At 42.4% G+C, this 17321-nt stretch overlaps 1 protein-coding gene across 5 annotated transcripts in view; it reads left to right on the top strand.

Annotated features, from left to right (window-relative positions):
• Positions 1-16869, top strand: part of LOC128754572 (regulator of G-protein signaling 12-like) — a 38508-nt gene extending 21639 nt beyond the window's left edge. For 4 of the 5 annotated variants that reach the window (XM_053857282.1, XM_053857284.1, XM_053857285.1 and 1 more), the window contains 14 exons: positions 1924-1945; positions 8040-8209; positions 9016-9108; positions 9192-9335; positions 10416-10598; positions 10661-10811; positions 11868-11962; positions 12103-12306; positions 12671-12744; positions 12819-12945; positions 13075-13171; positions 13239-13294; positions 14314-14473; positions 14733-16869. In XM_053857282.1, coding sequence (XP_053713257.1) covers positions 1924-1945; positions 8040-8209; positions 9016-9108; positions 9192-9335; positions 10416-10598; positions 10661-10811; positions 11868-11962; positions 12103-12306; positions 12671-12744; positions 12819-12945; positions 13075-13171; positions 13239-13294; positions 14314-14473; positions 14733-15301 — 2145 coding nt within the window. In that variant the 3' untranslated portion in view covers positions 15302-16869. The remainder of the gene's footprint in view (positions 1-1923; positions 1946-8039; positions 8210-9015; positions 9109-9191; positions 9336-10415; positions 10599-10660; positions 10812-11867; positions 11963-12102; positions 12307-12670; positions 12745-12818; positions 12946-13074; positions 13172-13238; positions 13295-14313; positions 14474-14732) is intronic. The other variant, XM_053857286.1, reaches the window with a different exon arrangement.
• Positions 16870-17321: the final 452 nt, after the last annotated feature.

The following is a 17321-nucleotide window of genomic DNA, read 5'->3' as shown; positions in this document are numbered from 1 at the left end:
CAGCAAACACTATCGTCCAATACATACTGCTGTGCTGCAAGTGTCTCAGTTACTAACAGTTTTGGTGAGCAAATCTGTCCATAGCTTTTTCAAGTTCACTCTGCTGTGGTAAAACAGCTTTATTGTTTTGCAGTATTTGGTAGTCTATCGTCTTCTTCTTGGCAATTCCCATCGGAGCAGCCACAGCAAGTCGACCACCATCACCCGAACCTGCACATCCTCTGTAGTCACACATATCTTTGCATCCTCCTTTACCACATCACCTTCATTGGTCGTCTTCCTCTTCTACTTTAACCTTTTAACTCAAATCGTGTCCACAGCAGCACCAGATCGGCCTTTTTATTCACTCTGATTCGGCGTTTTCGGGCACCATATCCAATTTTATTTGAAACTGGGACCCGATCAATTAAAAAAAAAAAAAAAAAGTATGTGTGGACACCTGAGGTGGAATTGGCAAGTGTCCATTTGACATCTCTTTCTTTATAATGAGCAGCAAACAATCATTGTGAACACAGACATGCCACAGATATGTCATCTAAAATGCTAGGAAGCATGGGAAACACATGACCTTTGTCAATGTCTACTATATTTGTGTGTTTTTTATCCAGTGTAACTCGTAATAAAAGCTCAATCTCGCCAGTGCGCATCATCTATTTTCACACTCGGTTTGTTATGCTACTATATGGAATAAGTAGTACATCATTTCAAGTCCTTTCCAGTTTATTAATGTGGAATCCTTTTTGAAACCAACGGGGAAAATAATCTTAAAATGATGTAGCTGTATGGGAATCTGGAGAGGATTTGTAAAGACTTAAAATATACTGAACTAAAACATATACACCTTTTCTACAGTGCAGATGTTCGTGAAGCATTCTGGCTTCTACTAGATGACTGACAAAAGTCAGCTGCCTAAAGTTACTGGGTTCAGGAAAGTCTGACAAGCAGATTTATTTGAGTTCAGATGTGATTTACTCGCTCAGGTAACTGTATGTGAGATTCCCATTATGAGAACTGGGACGCATAGAGAACTATAGTAACTGTCAATAATATCTGTAATATACTCATTTATCTTGATAATACAAGTTAAAATGTTGGCAATATTTATTCACATTAATAATTTGAAAAGACAGTTTTTTAGCTTTTAGTTTGGGAACCTGATATCACACAATAGTTTCAACTTGTGTACCATTTTTCGACAGGCAAAAATCTCAGTGAAGTTGATAACATTATGTTTAAAAGATGTAATTCCTATCTTATTCAGTGAAAGGTCATGGAAGTTGACTGCAAAGTGGTCATGATGTTGAGTATCAGCCTGTTATCTTGAATCACACCACGGCTGCTTTCAAGCACATGATATCTTGTGTAAACCAGCACTCCAGAAATCATTTCAGAGTTGTGGTTTTGATGTCTAGCCTTTACTGTCTTGCGGGATTTTCTGGAGACGGTTTGTAATGGGTTCATCAGTGATGTTAGTCATGTTGTTAACAGTTTGCGTTGCCGTTGCCAGTTAAAGGCTCAGCTTGTGAAATAACCACACATCACAAGTCATGATTTCAGATAAGCCTGTGGAGCTCACAGTTCAGTGTTAATTGGGGGCACGATGAAGCCCTGTTTTCTCCCACACACTTACCTGCATGCGCACAGACACACACAGTCAGTCGGGGGGAGGGTTTTCTCGCAGAGCAAGCATGGCCAGTTCACAGAGGTCTCCACCCACACAGACAGGAGTGGAGGCGCTGACTTGAGTGTGTAATGATGTGAAAGTGTGAGTGGGGCCAAAGCTGTGAGAAAGACTCTCCATGTGAGCCAAAGTGCATGTCTGGGCAGCTGCCTTCTTCACCTCATCGATGAGCTCATAAGAGTCTGTGTCATTCCTGTGATGAGGACAAAACCTAATCCATGTCTTTCTGTGCTTTTTCACAGTCTGCTGCAGTCTCCGACGGAGGTGAGTTTGTTTCACTTTATTTTTATGAGGAATCGTGTGGCAATTATGATTCCGATGTTTGACATTTTCGCGGCCACCAACCTTTTTGGAAGGTGACTTCAGGTTGGTTTAAAGGAAAGTGTTGTTGTTTTGCTAATATTAATGGGTCATGGTCATGTTCTTTGGTTGTCTGTGACTGGAGCCCTCAGGGTGAACAGTCAGTCCGGTTGGGCCTGCTGAGGATCCACCACACCTCTGACCGTGCATGTTTCATGGGCTGCACGTTAAACAGTCCAGATTTGTAAACACTATTAGATCTTGTTGTAGCATGTCATGTGCTTTTGGTTGCTGTGATTTCATTGGACGAAGTCGTTTCAACTGTCTCTTCTTAATCATGGCCTACCATTGTTGCATGTTATGTCATGGTTCATCGGCAATGCTGCCTAATTTGAGTTGTGTGTGGAATGAATTGTCTCGATCCTGACTGGAAGTCACATGCCTGAGTCTCCAGGAAGCATTTTGTGTGCTTAAATTAAGTGTACACAGCTTAGCTGATATTTTTAAGCAATATTTAACTTCCATTTGCAATAACACCTGAAATACACAGTCGTATCAAGGAAGCTTTATACAACATTCGTTGTTCATTTCTCAGTATTTTCAGTCATCTGATCTGTTTAAAATAGTTATCCAGTTTTGATGCATGGGATGTTTGTTACCAAAATTCAAAAAAAGAATTTGTGGAAATTACAGAGAAGTTTTCCCTTTCCCTTTTGTAATGCTGTGTATCTACGTAAGGATGAGTTTACATTTCTTCTCTTTATTGAGAAATAGTGTCATTTTCTAAGTTTACGTTTAAATGGTACAAATATGGAAATGATCGCTGCGTGAACAAGTTCAGCTGAAACATTTATGTATAGTAACATTTTAGATATGTGGGAGCTCAGCTGTCATTTAATGGAAAACATCAGTCCATTCAAAAACATTTATTGTATTTTAGTATTAGTCCTGAATGAAAAAACTGCAGTTACCGGGACCATGTGTGGACATTTACCATCGTAAAAAAAAAGAAGAGTACAAACTATTAAAAGACAACTTTGAAAGTAAGGAGAAACATCTTCAGTTGCTCAGACATAAAAAAATTTAAGACACTAAATAAAAGGAATAATTTCAATGCGTTCAAATACATCCAGAAGAGCCTCGACACAAGAAACTCTGAAGTGTATGGATATCAGTGCTGCTCTACCTTCTAAGTGTGATTAGCATTAAGCTGTGGCACTAGATAGAGTTTTTCACACCCTGTACTTAAAAGAGAGTTCTCAGCTTGTAGTTGACAAATGGGAAAGAGGAGGTGTGAAACAACAGAGGGGCTGTGGAATCACTGGCAGACATGTTTGTTTATGGCAAATCATAGCAGTAGCCACAGTGCTGTAAATGGTGTTTGTTGTTTACTGTGCTTGTTTACCACTGTAGGGTAGCGTCGCCGATTACAGAACCTGTACAGCTCCCATAGTACCCCATTACTGGAGTTTTTTTGTATTTTATAAAATGACTTGGGCTGCAACAACTAGTCAACACAGTCGCTCGATTATTTAATTAGTGGCTTATTGTTGACTAGTCAACTGGTCGTGACACTATCATTCTCTTTTGAATGGTACACAGTCAGAGTGTCCCATGGCAAAATGTCAGGGGGGTATGGGTTTCACAAAGGACACGTACCTTTCTCACCACATTTTGAGCAATTAAATTTCAAATGTGTTTCAAAACAACATTTAACATCAAACGCTTACAACACTGACCGTTCATTTTTTTAAATTTATGTTCTCCACTTGGTTTTTCATTTTGCTGCTTACGCTGCTTATACCCTGCACTACAGATAGCGAGCCAGACATAATGGATGGAAGGATAAACATTGCCTATTATTAGGTGTTGACATCTGTGCTTCTTTTTCATTTGAACGCTCACTTGCTAACTGTTTGCTGACACAGCAGGTGGTGGTCAATAGTAAGAGTCCCCATGCGCCAACTTTGTTGCCTTTTAGACACAGTTCAGCGATTGGGCACAGAGAAATGAAATAGTTCAGATGTTGGACCTCCTGATTCAGAGTTGTAATTACAGCATGAACGGCATGTAAGGACAGTGTTGTTCTGGATTGTTGCTGCAACAATTTTCAGTGGTCATGCTGTCTTCTGTTGAATACAGCATTTGTGTTAAATATGTAGGCTGTGCCTGTCTTCGGTCTGTTCTAGTGAAATATAGTTTTTACTTTAAAACCCATGACAAAGAGCGTGACACCTGGACGTATTAATTTAAGATTTCAACAGAATTTTGCACATCTATTTTTTATTACCATGTCAAGCCCTGCCATATGCATATACTTCTTCATCTGCTTAATGTTTTTCACTTGTCAACAATCGCTTCATTATTTAATAAGAAGTTAAAAATTGACTCTTTGTTTGACCCTAGAATTGACTTCATAAAGAGTTTGACTTGATTCTCTTCATTGATGATCAGTATGTGACTCTGATCAGGTCAGGACGTTCCAAATTTGTGTGCCTGTTTTCAGTGACTCTGTTTTATCGTCAAATTATGTTCAAAATACGTCAAATTTAATTGATTTATAATTAGGTTCGAGTGAGTCAGCGTTGTCTCTTCCTCTGCGTGTTATCAGCAAGAAGGCAGGCTTTGTGCGTCTGTAATTGCGTGTGTGTTTTTCCTCTCCTCAGTCGGCCCTAAATAATGCATCATCTCAGGTCCCATGTGTTCAGGTTTCACCCAGGTGTGTGTGTGTACTTTAAAGAGCAAGAGCCTGAGAGTGTATCTAGGTTTGTGTTTGGTTGCTTCTATTCTCGATTACTTCCTCTCATGCTGCACGCTGTGAGGTGTGAGTCAGTCGCACCTGGTGTTGCTTGGATTCTCAAAAAGCCCTTGTTAGGGGGAGAATGGATGAAGGGGCTTGGCTACCCCTCAAAATCCGCTACCTTCCCCGCTGGCATCACACAGGCTCTTACCAGCTTTATCCAGGTGAGCAACATCAGAGATAATTTCAGACAATTGTCTTCTTTTGGTCACTAAAAAATGTGTTTCTGTTCATTACCTGTGTAGTATGGACGCTGGTGATTGTTCCATACTTTATATACCAAATAATGTGTTTATACTATTAGTTTAGTATCAGTATTAGTTTATATTAGTTTCTTTTATTTTATTTTGTCAAAAAGGAACTTCTCGTATCTCCAGCAGAAATTTTTGCTTGGCTTCTAGAATTCATCCAAAAATGTCAATTCAATCTTGGTCTCTGTCACAGGTGGAAAAGGTACAAGAAAATGTCGCCTATCTAAATGTAAAAAGTAGTGAAGGTAAAGCTCTCTGTTTATGCTTGAGTAGTGGAAGTGGAAAAAGTAATCATCCGTAACCATTTCTCTGGTGTTTTCAAACAAAAAAGATTAGAAGTATCTACAGCTCACATTTCCTGGAACAGAAAAACAGCATTGAACTTCATAGTGTCTGTAGCTATTGTATCCTCAATCAGCTGACTGAATAAAGTTAGTTCAGCAACACAAGAGGATGAGCAGATTTAGACATGAAAACCTGATTTATTTTCTCTCTGCTGATATTATGATAGTCACCATCTAGCTGATGCCTGGAGAAACTTGACGGAAGGGCATCCTTGCAAGCTGTCACACAGTAGCTCCCCTCAGCTAGACAAATCTCAATTGTCAACTAGCCCCTTTTGGTCCCACTTGTGGGAAGGTTTGACTCAGGAAGCGCTGTCCTCTGACTCTGCTACTCTTTTATCACAATCTGATGGCCACTTAATAATCCTCCAAATTTAGCATTTTGTACACAGTGAAACTTAAAGACTTAAAGCTAGCAGGTCCATCACTGGATTCAGTGTTGTGTCCGACATTTTACTTGATAAACTGGAAGGAAAGGGAAAGAGGCCAGATGTATATGTGGCTTGTGTGTTTTACGGAATTGGGAAGAGGTTTGGGGATCACCTCTGGATGGTGGAGTCAGGAATGATAAGTGAAACAAAGTGGCTTTTATAAGAAGGAAGGTGCGATGGGCTTCTAAAATTTATATCTATCCATTTTTTCCCACTTATCTGAGGTACGGCCATGGAGACAGCTTCCACAGCCTCGACTTCCCCCATCCTACCACCCGTCTTACCCAGCTACATTCTGGGGAGATAATGAAGTGTCAACTGAGAGATCTTGGTGGTTTTGACTTGAACACGAGAGAGACATCCTGAAACACCACCTGAGTCACCTCAACTAGCTTCAGCTTGTTTGTATCTATGTTCACATTCTATCAGTCACTGCCCAAAGCTTGAAGGACCTTGAATTAACAGGGTCTGTGTTTACCTCTGCTCCACCTTTCAATCACATCGCGGCACATTGTAGTCCTTTTTGTCAGTGAACCCTGATCTCTGACTTAGAGGAGCTGAATCCTCATCCTGGCTGTTTCACATACAGTAGAACTCAATCCTGAGCCTGGTGGATACCATAAAGTATACCAGCTCTTAAAGCTGAGTTTGCAGCATCCTCTTCATTTACACCGAAAAGCTCACTGGGAAGAAATGTGATCATGTGGTCACATGTGTCATGTGGGTCATGTGAAGGTCATACCTAGGTGCACTGGTGTCATCATGATTTATTCTGTTTTCAAGTGGTGTTCTTTGTTTAACTTGGTGGGTCTATGATCTGTGACATTGAGCGTGTGTTGAGTTCCATTTCAATAGAAGAGTCGTAGAGCAAGACATCTGTTTTGCAGGTAATTTAATTTCCTGTTTTTTAACTAACTCAACTCACTTTTATGTAAATAACTTGAAAGCAGCAACTTATCCTGTCCAATGTCTAAAAAAAGTCACTCCATCCTCACTGCTTTTCACAGTTTATCAGTCTTTCCAACCAGCCACATGCCCTCTCTTCATTAGCATTTTCTTTTCTCTCGCTCCATCTCTCTCGCTGTTTTCTTCAGCTCAGCCGGTTAATGAGTGACCGTCTGACATAATGATGCTTCTCTCAAAGTTTCTGCCTGAATTGAGCTTTTTTTTCTGCCAGTGTTGCCATAGCACTGTGTCTTGCTGGAAGTTCAGACTGCACGTGAGCAGGATAAAGATATGATGTGCAGTGCTTTGTGTTGTCTTTAACCTATTGTTTTTTTCGTTTTTTTTTGCGGGGAGGAGGGGGCTATGTAGACTATGCAGAAGCCTGGGAGAACTTTGGTTAGGTGGACGTATAACATATTTATTAACACATCAGCCATGTATAATTGTATTATAATTATGTTATGCTCAGCTTTGACCGAGTGACAAAGTTGCGCCTACTTTTTTCATGAAGTAATGCCGTAATGCAACACTAGATAACCTCAGGCCGTTCGACCGTACACGCTGCAGCACCATGGATCCTGTGTGCTCAGGACATCATTAATAAAGATTTCAAGCAGAGACAGCTATGTATGATGATTATACAAGACCACTGTTAAAGAAGGACTCAAGGGTGTGACTGTGTTTTGGTAGCTAAATGTGATCACAAGCTTTTTTTTTTTTGAAGTCACAAGAGTTCAATAGCCCCAAGACAAAAGCCCTGGTAACAATCAGTGTTTGTTCACTGTTGCCATGGAAACTCGTTCCTTTGAGGTTGCTGTCCAAGTACAGTATATGAATAAGTCTTCAGTGCCTACAGTTTTCATGAACCCAAACATTTTCAACAATTTTCAAATTGAATTACAAACATGGACGTGGTAGTATTTGGATATGTACATGAAATAAAAAGAGTCTGCCTCTGCTATGGAGTGGCAACCAATCCTGGGTCGTCCTGTGACCTTTCACCTGATGAGGTTATGCTGTAAAGTCAGTTCGTCTGGACTGGTAATTAATTATTAAGACTTTAAACTGACTGTCCTCTGTATGTGTCCGGTAGCTCATATTGAAAAAAAAACATGGTTGGAAAAAAGGTTTGTTTTCTTAATGTCAAGACCTTCAAAAAATCACTTCTTGTCTTCTTGTTTTTTGAAATGCTGACAAAATTCCTCTCTAACTGTCACAACATAAAATTGAAGTGTGCACCTATCAGTGTTTAATTTAAATGTGAGTGTTTGAATGTGTCTTCCTCAGAACTGAACAGTGTGGAACTGCAGGGCTGCAGCAGTGACAACAGCCTCAACAGTAATGCCAGCCTCCCCAGTGTCCAGAGTCACCGACGGCACACGGAGAGGAGAGTGGCCAGCTGGGCCGTCTGTTTCGAGAGACTTCTTCAGGACCCGGTGGGAGTTCGCTACTTCTCGGTAAAGCCTTATTTTAAAGCGCATCTGAAGGAAAGCGGTTGCTTTCAATGGTCAAGTGAAATCAAATGTCATTCAAAATGTATGCTCCATGTAGAAGAATGTGCTGAGATAAGCCACTCAGCTGAGTAGAGGATAGATTTGATGGGACCTAAACTTCCCTCGAGCTGCATGTTACTGCATCACTGGAACTCTGTTTTACTGCCGCTGTAGTTTCCTGAGCATCACATGGTGTCACCAACGATTCCAAGAGGTTGTTAAAGATGTTTCACCAGAATTTAACGACTGTCTCAAACTGCTTTCTTTACAGCAGTCATTCCTTCTGCAAAACAACTACTCCCTTTTTCAATTCTGTTCCTGTAAACACTGGCATTGTCAAACACTGGCATGAATATATATGTCCAACTTTTGTTCTCCAAGTACTTGCAGACCTTCTGTTCTGTTCCTATGGATGGATATTTGACATTCTCAGGCCTTGTGAACATCTCAGAGTGGGCATCATCACTAGTTTCCTGCAGATCTGTCTTCTACTCACTGCTGCATATACTTTTTAAAAGAGTTGCTCAGATGTTTGGTTGCTCAAATCTCTCATGTCTAACCTAGTGGCTATAGTTATGATCACCGGATGCTCAGTGTTATACACTGCTGGCCAAAATATCAACAGCTGTATTTGACACTGTAGCATGTCTTTCAGCCAATAAAGTGAAATTCAGAGTTTTTGTATATACATTAGGAATATGACAAATATGTGTGTACATTTTGGCTGAGATGAGGCAAGTTTCAGATGCTTCTGTTTAATTGTTCTCCAGGAATTTCTAAAGAAGGAGTTCAGTGAGGAAAACATTCTGTTCTGGCAGGCCTGTGAGTTCTTCAGCCACGTCCCTGAGAATGACACCAAGCAGGTACTGTAGCGCTCAGATGACTTTTTTGCTCGACCTGGATGTATCTCTTTATTCTCCGCACTTCGTTGCCCTCACGTGTGCAGTTGTCTCAGCGGGCCCGAGAAATCTACAACAGCTTCTTGTCCAGTAAAGCCACCACTCCCGTCAACATCGACAGCCAAGCTCAGCTGGCGGATGATATTCTCAACGCACCGCAACCTGACATGTTCAAGGAGCAGCAACTGCAGGTAAGACATGTAGCTGAACCGTCCGTCAGCCTCCTCCAACTTCACCTGTCTTCTGCCTCCTCACCCCTGACAGTCTTCCTCACCTCCCTTAATGATTGTGTTTTCATTCTCCTCACTCCTTACTTACTTCTTTTCCTCAGTGGGTAACTTGCCTCTGCTCACTGATGCCGACTTCACCTATCAGCCTGGCCTCATCAGCTTTTTCTCCACATCTTCTTCGGGTGACTCACCAACTTGACCCCTCTGTGGTCTGAGCATCTCCAGTGTTCTTAAAACATAGCACTGAGAACACTTCTCCTGCACTCACCAGGCACCCACTCAGCCATCCAGATAGTGTTCAACAGCCTGTTGGAAAACTCTCATACAGAGCGGCCCGACCTTGTTTGTGAAATATATCCACTTGAGTAAAAGGCTGAATCATAACACAAAATAGGAGCTTGGGCAGGAGAGGTGGTACTACAGCTATCCAAAATCATATTTTAAATCAGAAAAGGGTAACAAAGTAGGAAAGCAGTTGATGTGGTTTTGAATACACACTGAATGTTTGTCAGACTGAAATTAGTTAATTTCTACACTAATGCAGTCAGGACTTTTGATAATAAGATAGTTACACTTTCCCGCTTTGAGATCTCAACTAAACCTGGTCCCAAATCTCATTAACACGAGCTGCTACCCGAGATAGTGAAAGTCATTTTACCACATGAGCTCAGATCAAACACTCAAGAGAGTCACAATGTCTTATTAAGTCCATTTGTTACAACACAAGCCTTTCCAGGTCAGGCATTCATCGAGATTCGTCCCTTTTGTTTCTAACCTCTTCTCCTGCTGAACAGTTATTTCTCCACATGAGAACGGCTTGATTATAGGTAAACAAAGCAAATCTTTATCTCAGTCACATTCCAGACCAAATGATAACAGATGTGCGAGCAGAACACTATTGACTGTTTGGACACCATTGAATGATAATGCCCTCTGAAACTGTAAGAAGTGTACTCCAAGTGTTTTCAAGTCTGACTGTGCTCTCTGCTGTTTCCACCATAATTTGCTTGTCCTAATGATCTGACTCTTCTCTGTTGCTAGATATTCAATCTGATGAAGTTTGACAGCTATACGCGCTTCCTCAAGTCTCTTCTGTACCAAGAGTGTATGTTAGCTGAGGTGGAGGGCAGGCCCCTTCCGGATCCATACCACATTCCGAGCAGCCCCACCTCCAAACACAGCACCACCGGCTCAGACCGCTCCAACCTGTCCACTCCTAAGAAGGTGAGCGAAAGCACTTTAAGGAAGCTTCAAAAACTCTTGTTTAATCGCTGCGTCTCCTGCAGGAAGACAAAAAGAGCAAGTCGGGGCGATCGCTCAACGACGAAAGTCGAGATGAAGGAGGAGACAGGAGGAAGGGAATGTTCTTTTCCTGGTCTCGCAACAGGAGCTTTGGCAAAGGACCCAAAAAACGAGAGCTGGCTGACCTGAATTACAGTCAGTGGATTATTTTGTCACTTTTATGTAGCACACTAATGTACATGGTGTATAGTTGAATCTGGGGTAACATTCCAGAACATCCACGAGCGGGAAAAATTGAAGTACAAATATTTATTTGAAGCCTGTAAAGGGCCCGTTTTATGCTTGTTTCCGGGGCTTTTAAGTTGATGTTAAGTCCCTGCGGTGTTCTATAGTACAAACTCATTTTTATATCTTCAATCATGTGCATTAGAAATTCATGCCCTCATCATTGATTTATCAGATGAACAAGCACATAAATATGGCTCAGTACTGTATTGTTTGTTCCAAATTCAATATTGCCCAAAGGTGGTAATTATTATAAATAGTAAATATTAAAATTGTAGAAATTAATGTGAAGGACAACTGTGGATTTTGATGTCCTCTACTACTAATAACTTAGTTAAGCTGTGTTTTACAATGTCTTGGGGTTGACTTTTTTAGCCCCATCATTTTAATTTTTCAGATAGCCATCATCAATATTTTATGTATTTTAAGCAAAACTGCTTACTTTTTCAAAGGTCACAGGGCAGTCAACTTACTTCCTACATTTTATTGTGTTAATGGAGGATTCCAATTCTGACAGGTCGCTGCAGCCGAAATGTTACATGGTCAAATCAGGGGTCAGCAGTTAGATTCTACTCACTACTGTCAAGACTAATAATCACAGTAAATATGAATACTCTGAATACTGAATTAACCTCATTTTTGTGCCACAAAAAGACTTAATTTAAATGCTATAGTTATTTCAAAATTTGGATATACCCTTTTAAATGATAAAAATACAGTATTAAAGTTAATATATTTGTGGAGTAATTAAATATATTGTTGGTATGATCAAATTGTGAACATATGTTGAGATTATATCTCACAACACTGTGATGCACAGACTAGTAATAATATACTAATGATTTTGGATCCCAGCTCACTTTTTTGCGAGTAAGTTTAGGCGCTTTGCTGTAGAAATGAACAGATATTATAAGAGCTCTGGCATGTAGTTGTGTTTTGATAGTTGCTGCTCAATGTTTTTTCCAGATTTGTCTGGCAGCAATGGTAGGCGTGAATCTCAAGGTTCCCTGTCATCAGGAGCCAGTCTGGAGCTTGCAACATCAGGCTCAGGCAGAAATGAGGTTAGTGTAACACATCAATGAACTAATGAATGAAGTAGTTTGGATCAGGCTTCATTTTCATGATAACAGAAAAGGAAATGATGGAGTCGCTGTTTCTCCCTCTCCTCATCGTCTTATCTGTCTCTTGTTACTTCTTTTAGTGTGATGGCGCGGTGTCTGCGTCAGCAGACCGTAAAGGCAGCAGCGCCACCTTAAGGCAGTGTAACATCAGCCTGCCCGACGGGTCCTGTTGCTCGGTACCACTGAGAGCCGGAGTGTCCATCAGAGATCTGCTGCTTGGCCTCTGTGAGAAACTCTGTGTGAACCTGGCAGCTATCGATCTCTTCCTCGTCGGAGGGGAGAAGGTACAACACCAAATACTGTTTCCTTCACAGAAATGTCTCTGTGGATTAATGCTGTGTAAAATGAGCATGCCCGATTTACAATCCCTCTGGGATCAAGTGATCATCCCAACAGCCGAAGTGCGTCACACACCCAGGGCGTCGGAGAACTAACTGACTGTATAACATCCTCACAAAAAAGTGTTGAAATGTATTTGAACCCGACCAAACTGTGGAACTCATTTAGCAACACCATTGCTAGCATTGGCAATTATCAAAGTACATTTTTGAGGAAAATGACCCAACAGAACTTTTTTTCTGTTCATCATTGCTATCTTCCTTTTTTCAGTTTTTGTTCTGTAACTCAAACTTTCTCTAACTCCCTCAGCCACTTGTTTTGGACCAAGATTGTATGACGCTTTGCTCAAGAGACCTGCGATTAGAAAAACGCACTCTGTTTCGGTTGGTCACCTTTCATTTCTTTTACTTTCAGAGGAGACACTTTTTTAAACCGGCTTTCTTTCCTCCTTCTCCAGACTGGACTTGGTTCCAATAAACCGGTCAGTGGGCCTCAAAGCAAAACCCACCAAACCAGTGACTGAGGTTCTGAGGCCCGTCGTTGCCAAATATGGCCTGCACCTCTCAGATCTGGTGGCACGGATTGTAAGTATTTAGGAGACCTCTTCTGCTGCTGGATTGTGGCGGTCTTCATTTAAATGATTTCCATAACCCGAGAAGTCTGTCGGCATGTCCTGAGCAGCACTAACTCTTTGTGTGTTGTGTTTAAAACAGAGTGGGGAGTCAGAACTTTTAGATTTAGGTCTTCCGATATCCAATCTGGATGGGCTTCGAGTGGTATTAGACAAAGCAGAACACACTTCTGGAAAAGGTAGGATATCCTTTGTTGTGCTCGGAGAACCAGTGTTTTGTCATCGACAAGTGTGCTTCCATCACAGGTGCGCCATCTAAAGGCCACGGTCAGCCTTTCACAAACAGAAACCAGTCAACAACAGTAAGACCTTCCCGCTTCGTTCCTCCCTTCCTGACTTGTCACCTTGAATGTCCCATAACCCACTGAATGTCTCCACTTCCTGGTCGATGACATCACGCTACTAAGTGTCTTCCGCTCTGTGGCCCATGTTTGTTTGCAACACGTGGTAAATTTGCACAAGCATTTGATTTGTTTGTGTCGCTGTGATCAGGCTGACTGAGTACATGTGCATTGATATGTTGGGCCGATCGCCCAGATCACACTAAAGGATCCTAATTCTCCATTTTCGACATCTGCCTGTGGCCGAATGCTACATCAACCTGTCTCTCTGTTTTACTGGTTCTTTTTCCTACATAACATGTCCACTAGTTGAGGAATTACACAGATGTGTGATAACAGTCGAAACTTCAGGACTCTGATTGTGATTTAGTAGTGACGCCTCCTCGTGATGGTGATATTTTTAGACTCTCTTGCATAGCGCACTCTAGCAGGCTTTTAAAAAAACGATTTCAAGATCAAGATTTCAGACCTGCTCAGATCGGGAGAGGTTGAAACAATGACCTGCCTGTCAGTTTATCAAAAGCCTGATCAACAAAACACGTTTGTCTCCTAGTGCAGAGTCTGTTATCATTGATGTTAAAAGTGAAAATAATGCGGAAAAGTGGAAATAATGCTGTTGTTCTTCAGTAATGATGGTCACTGCTGCGACTACTACTCATTGTCCACTGCACAACAACTGCTGTGCCCACAGCTATACAGTACAAGAATGTAGCAACAACAAATACTTAGACATTTTTCAATTTCCTACGCTCACTAGTCTTTTAGATGGTTGTAGATCAGGATGTCAGGCATTCATGTTGCAATCATTAACGTCATGTTAGCGTCTATAAAACCCTCCACCTGTCTTAGATATGACGCCCTCATAGTGTCGCACAGTGTGTTAATGCCCATCAGTAGCACTAGTCCACACATGTTCCTTTCACCCTCATGATCCTCTACAGGGCTCTAACGCCCAGCTCCGCTCTCCTTGTGGCCCCCAGGGCGAGGACAGGCCAACACAGAAGCCCGGGTCCATAAACCCTCATGGGGAAAACGGCAAGGCTGGCCCCAGCAGCCGGCCGTTACCAAACCACTCTGTCTCTCTCCTTAAGGCTCCGGAGAAACGAAAGCAGAAAACCATTAATATAGATGAAGCAGAAGGTAAAAAAAAAGACATGGCTCTCTTTCATTGTTGAACTTTGAACCTCTCGTCCTGTGATCACACTAACACTTCTGCCTGCAGAAGCAGCACTGGATGCTTTCTGAGCGAGCTCGCTACCTGAAGCACAGTCACCTCTGCTTTGACTTGTCTAACTGACTAATCCCCTCCTCAACTGCATGTCGTGTCATGTAAACGTCTGGGTTGTCATGTGAATCCGTGAGGTGGTTTTCATTGGTCTGTCTGTATGTGTATGAGCAGAGTTCTTCGACCTCATATCCAAAGCTCAGAGCAACCGAGCCGACGACCAACGAGGCCTGCTGAACAAAAGTGACCTACAGCTCCCAGACTTTTTGCGTCTGTCGCCAGTAGCAACGAACCAGGCGGCGCCTCCTCCCTACTACGCTGAGCCCAGTTGCTCCACCCCTAATTCCCACAACCATAACAACGGCAGCTTCCCCAGCAGCGGTCGCCAGGGCAACAGCATTGACAGGGGAGGAGGAATCTGTTTGCTTAATTCAAGCCATCAGTCCCAGAGTCTAGATTCGGCCATGGACAGCCGAGGGGGGAGGAACGGCAGACCCTCTCCGCTATTCCCTGAGACGATCTCTCCCATCCACTCCGCCCGGGATGCCTGTCAGCTGAGGGACTCGGGCAGGGGGGAGTCATGCCAGATGCTGGAGGAGGACACGCTCTCGGACCTAACTCTAGTGGGAGAGGGGGACATCAACAGCCCCTGCCTCAACTACGTCACCCCGTCGTCGCTGCCAAACAAATCCCAAGCACGAGCGCAGGATAGCCGGCCAAGCTCAGGTACCTCCCCTGTGTGAACTTTCCTCTCCACCTAATTGCAAGTGGGACCTTGCAAGTTCACCCCAGAGCGTGAACGAATGCATCCAGCAATCCGTCATTGGTCCTGTCAAACACCACGTCAAAAGATCTCAAGACGATTATTGGATGCATTGGTAACAACCCGCCACCAAAATTCCCTGAGTGGAGTGTTTGAGCTCAGTTGCTGTGGATCTTTATTGAAGTTGTTTTCTGGAGGGTGAGAGGACTTCAGCGCGAAGCCTCGCCGTCCTCCTTGTACAGAACTTCTCAATGCACTTTAGCCAATTAGAAGACAAGTTGTATCTTTTCTCATCTGTTAAAATTCAACAAAGTTAGTTCTCTGCTGGCAAACTTACCATAATCAGCCAGGCAGCGCGCCGTGACGGACCCAGCGACTGCTCTCCGGTGTCCTTGCCGACTCTTGCTTCTGAAGGTGCATATTTGCTCAACCGCGTCCTCGAATCTTCTCCTCCAGTTTCTGACAAAAATCATTTGCTCAACGGGATGTCTCCAAAATCTTATTCAATAAGACACATTTACTGTCTTTTTTCCAAACTTTTTTAAAATTGTATTTATTCATTTAACATTCATGTCCAGACTGAGAACTGCGTAAAATTGGTGTTGCTCAATGCTGTATTTATTTATTAACGTTTGCCCATCGATGGTAAAGGTGATCCCGAAAAAAAAAAAAAAAAAACTTCATGCCATTCTGTTGGCCATTTTGCCTCAAACTCGACGCCATATTTGTTATGATGGAGGAGCGTGATGTTGATTTGGCGACCATGAAACACACCTTTGTCCGATTAGTTTACACCAAGTTTTGGTTTCCTCTGCCACCTGCACGCCAGCTAGCCAAATCATTTTGGGAATCTCTTTTTTTCTTGATCCAAGAGCAGCTGGTGAGGTCACAGCTCATGAAAGCTGGAGTGGCCTCTCTGCACGATAACATATCCGAGCAACAGCTCATGTATTTGAATGCTAAAAGCCTTTCAGATTACCTTCCAAGTGCTCTGGTAAGTGCGATCCACCCTTCATGTTCCATTCATCTTTTGTGAACCTTAGACGTGCAAGTCCTGCGAATGCAAGGGGTTTTCAAGTTCATTCGGGTTAGTCGCCGTGATAAACATTTCTAGCACTACATCGCCTTCTGTATTTTCTGTACAATAGTCCTGAGAACACATTAATTTATGATTAACCTGTACTGTATGAGTTAACAGTGTTTATTTGTACATAGTGAAGATTGTAAAAAGCAGTGTTACTATAGTCACCATTGAAGCGCAGCGCTGCCAAGCCACCTGACTTCGCTGTTGTGTTGGAATATTCTCTATCTATGCTGTCTGTACATAGAGCAAATAAATGTTGGAGGTGAAACGTTTCTCTTAACGTCATGTGATCGCTTCAGTTCTTTTCTCCATTTCCTCTTTGTTTCCTTTTTCTTGACTGGAAAATATCGTGATACCTTCGATGTCTTCAACTGGTGTGTACTAGAATTAATCCAGTCCATGTGGTTTTCTGTCCGTATGTGGGTGGACTGACCTGTCTCGGCCCGAGTCGCTGGGATACCTCACGTTTTTGGGTCAACACTTTTACGATAGCTGAGCAGCACCACTGATGGAAATCCTTTGTGTTCCATGAGTTGGAATGTGATGAGCTCATTTATGTAGCCCATTTTTGTTATCGTCTTCCCCTTGTTTTATGATGGAGTACAATTTATGTACTTTGACGCTCAACCCCGACGCATCATGCTAAAATTAGCAGCTAATAATGACATCATTAAAAGGGAGCTGTGCCATGCGTGAAGTCTGCTGTGTAAGACGCTTGATAGAAATGCATCAGTTACCCACTAATGTCCTCCACAGTGTGTGTCTGTGGGGCAGGTCTTTTGTTTTGGGGTACAAAGGGACCAGGCAATTAGATATGCATGGGTTCTCTTCTGCTCCGCGCCTTGTTAGGCAAGCTTCATCATGCTGGGCTCTTTGAAAGCCCCAAACAAAACTGTCCTCTGTTTCCTTCCTGCAC

This window comes from Synchiropus splendidus, chromosome 2 (genome assembly GCF_027744825.2).
Source record: "Synchiropus splendidus isolate RoL2022-P1 chromosome 2, RoL_Sspl_1.0, whole genome shotgun sequence".
NCBI lineage: Eukaryota > Metazoa > Chordata > Actinopteri > Syngnathiformes > Callionymidae > Synchiropus > Synchiropus splendidus.
The sequence above is the reverse complement of the archived record's forward strand: the minus strand, read 5'-3'. Positions and strand labels throughout refer to the sequence as shown.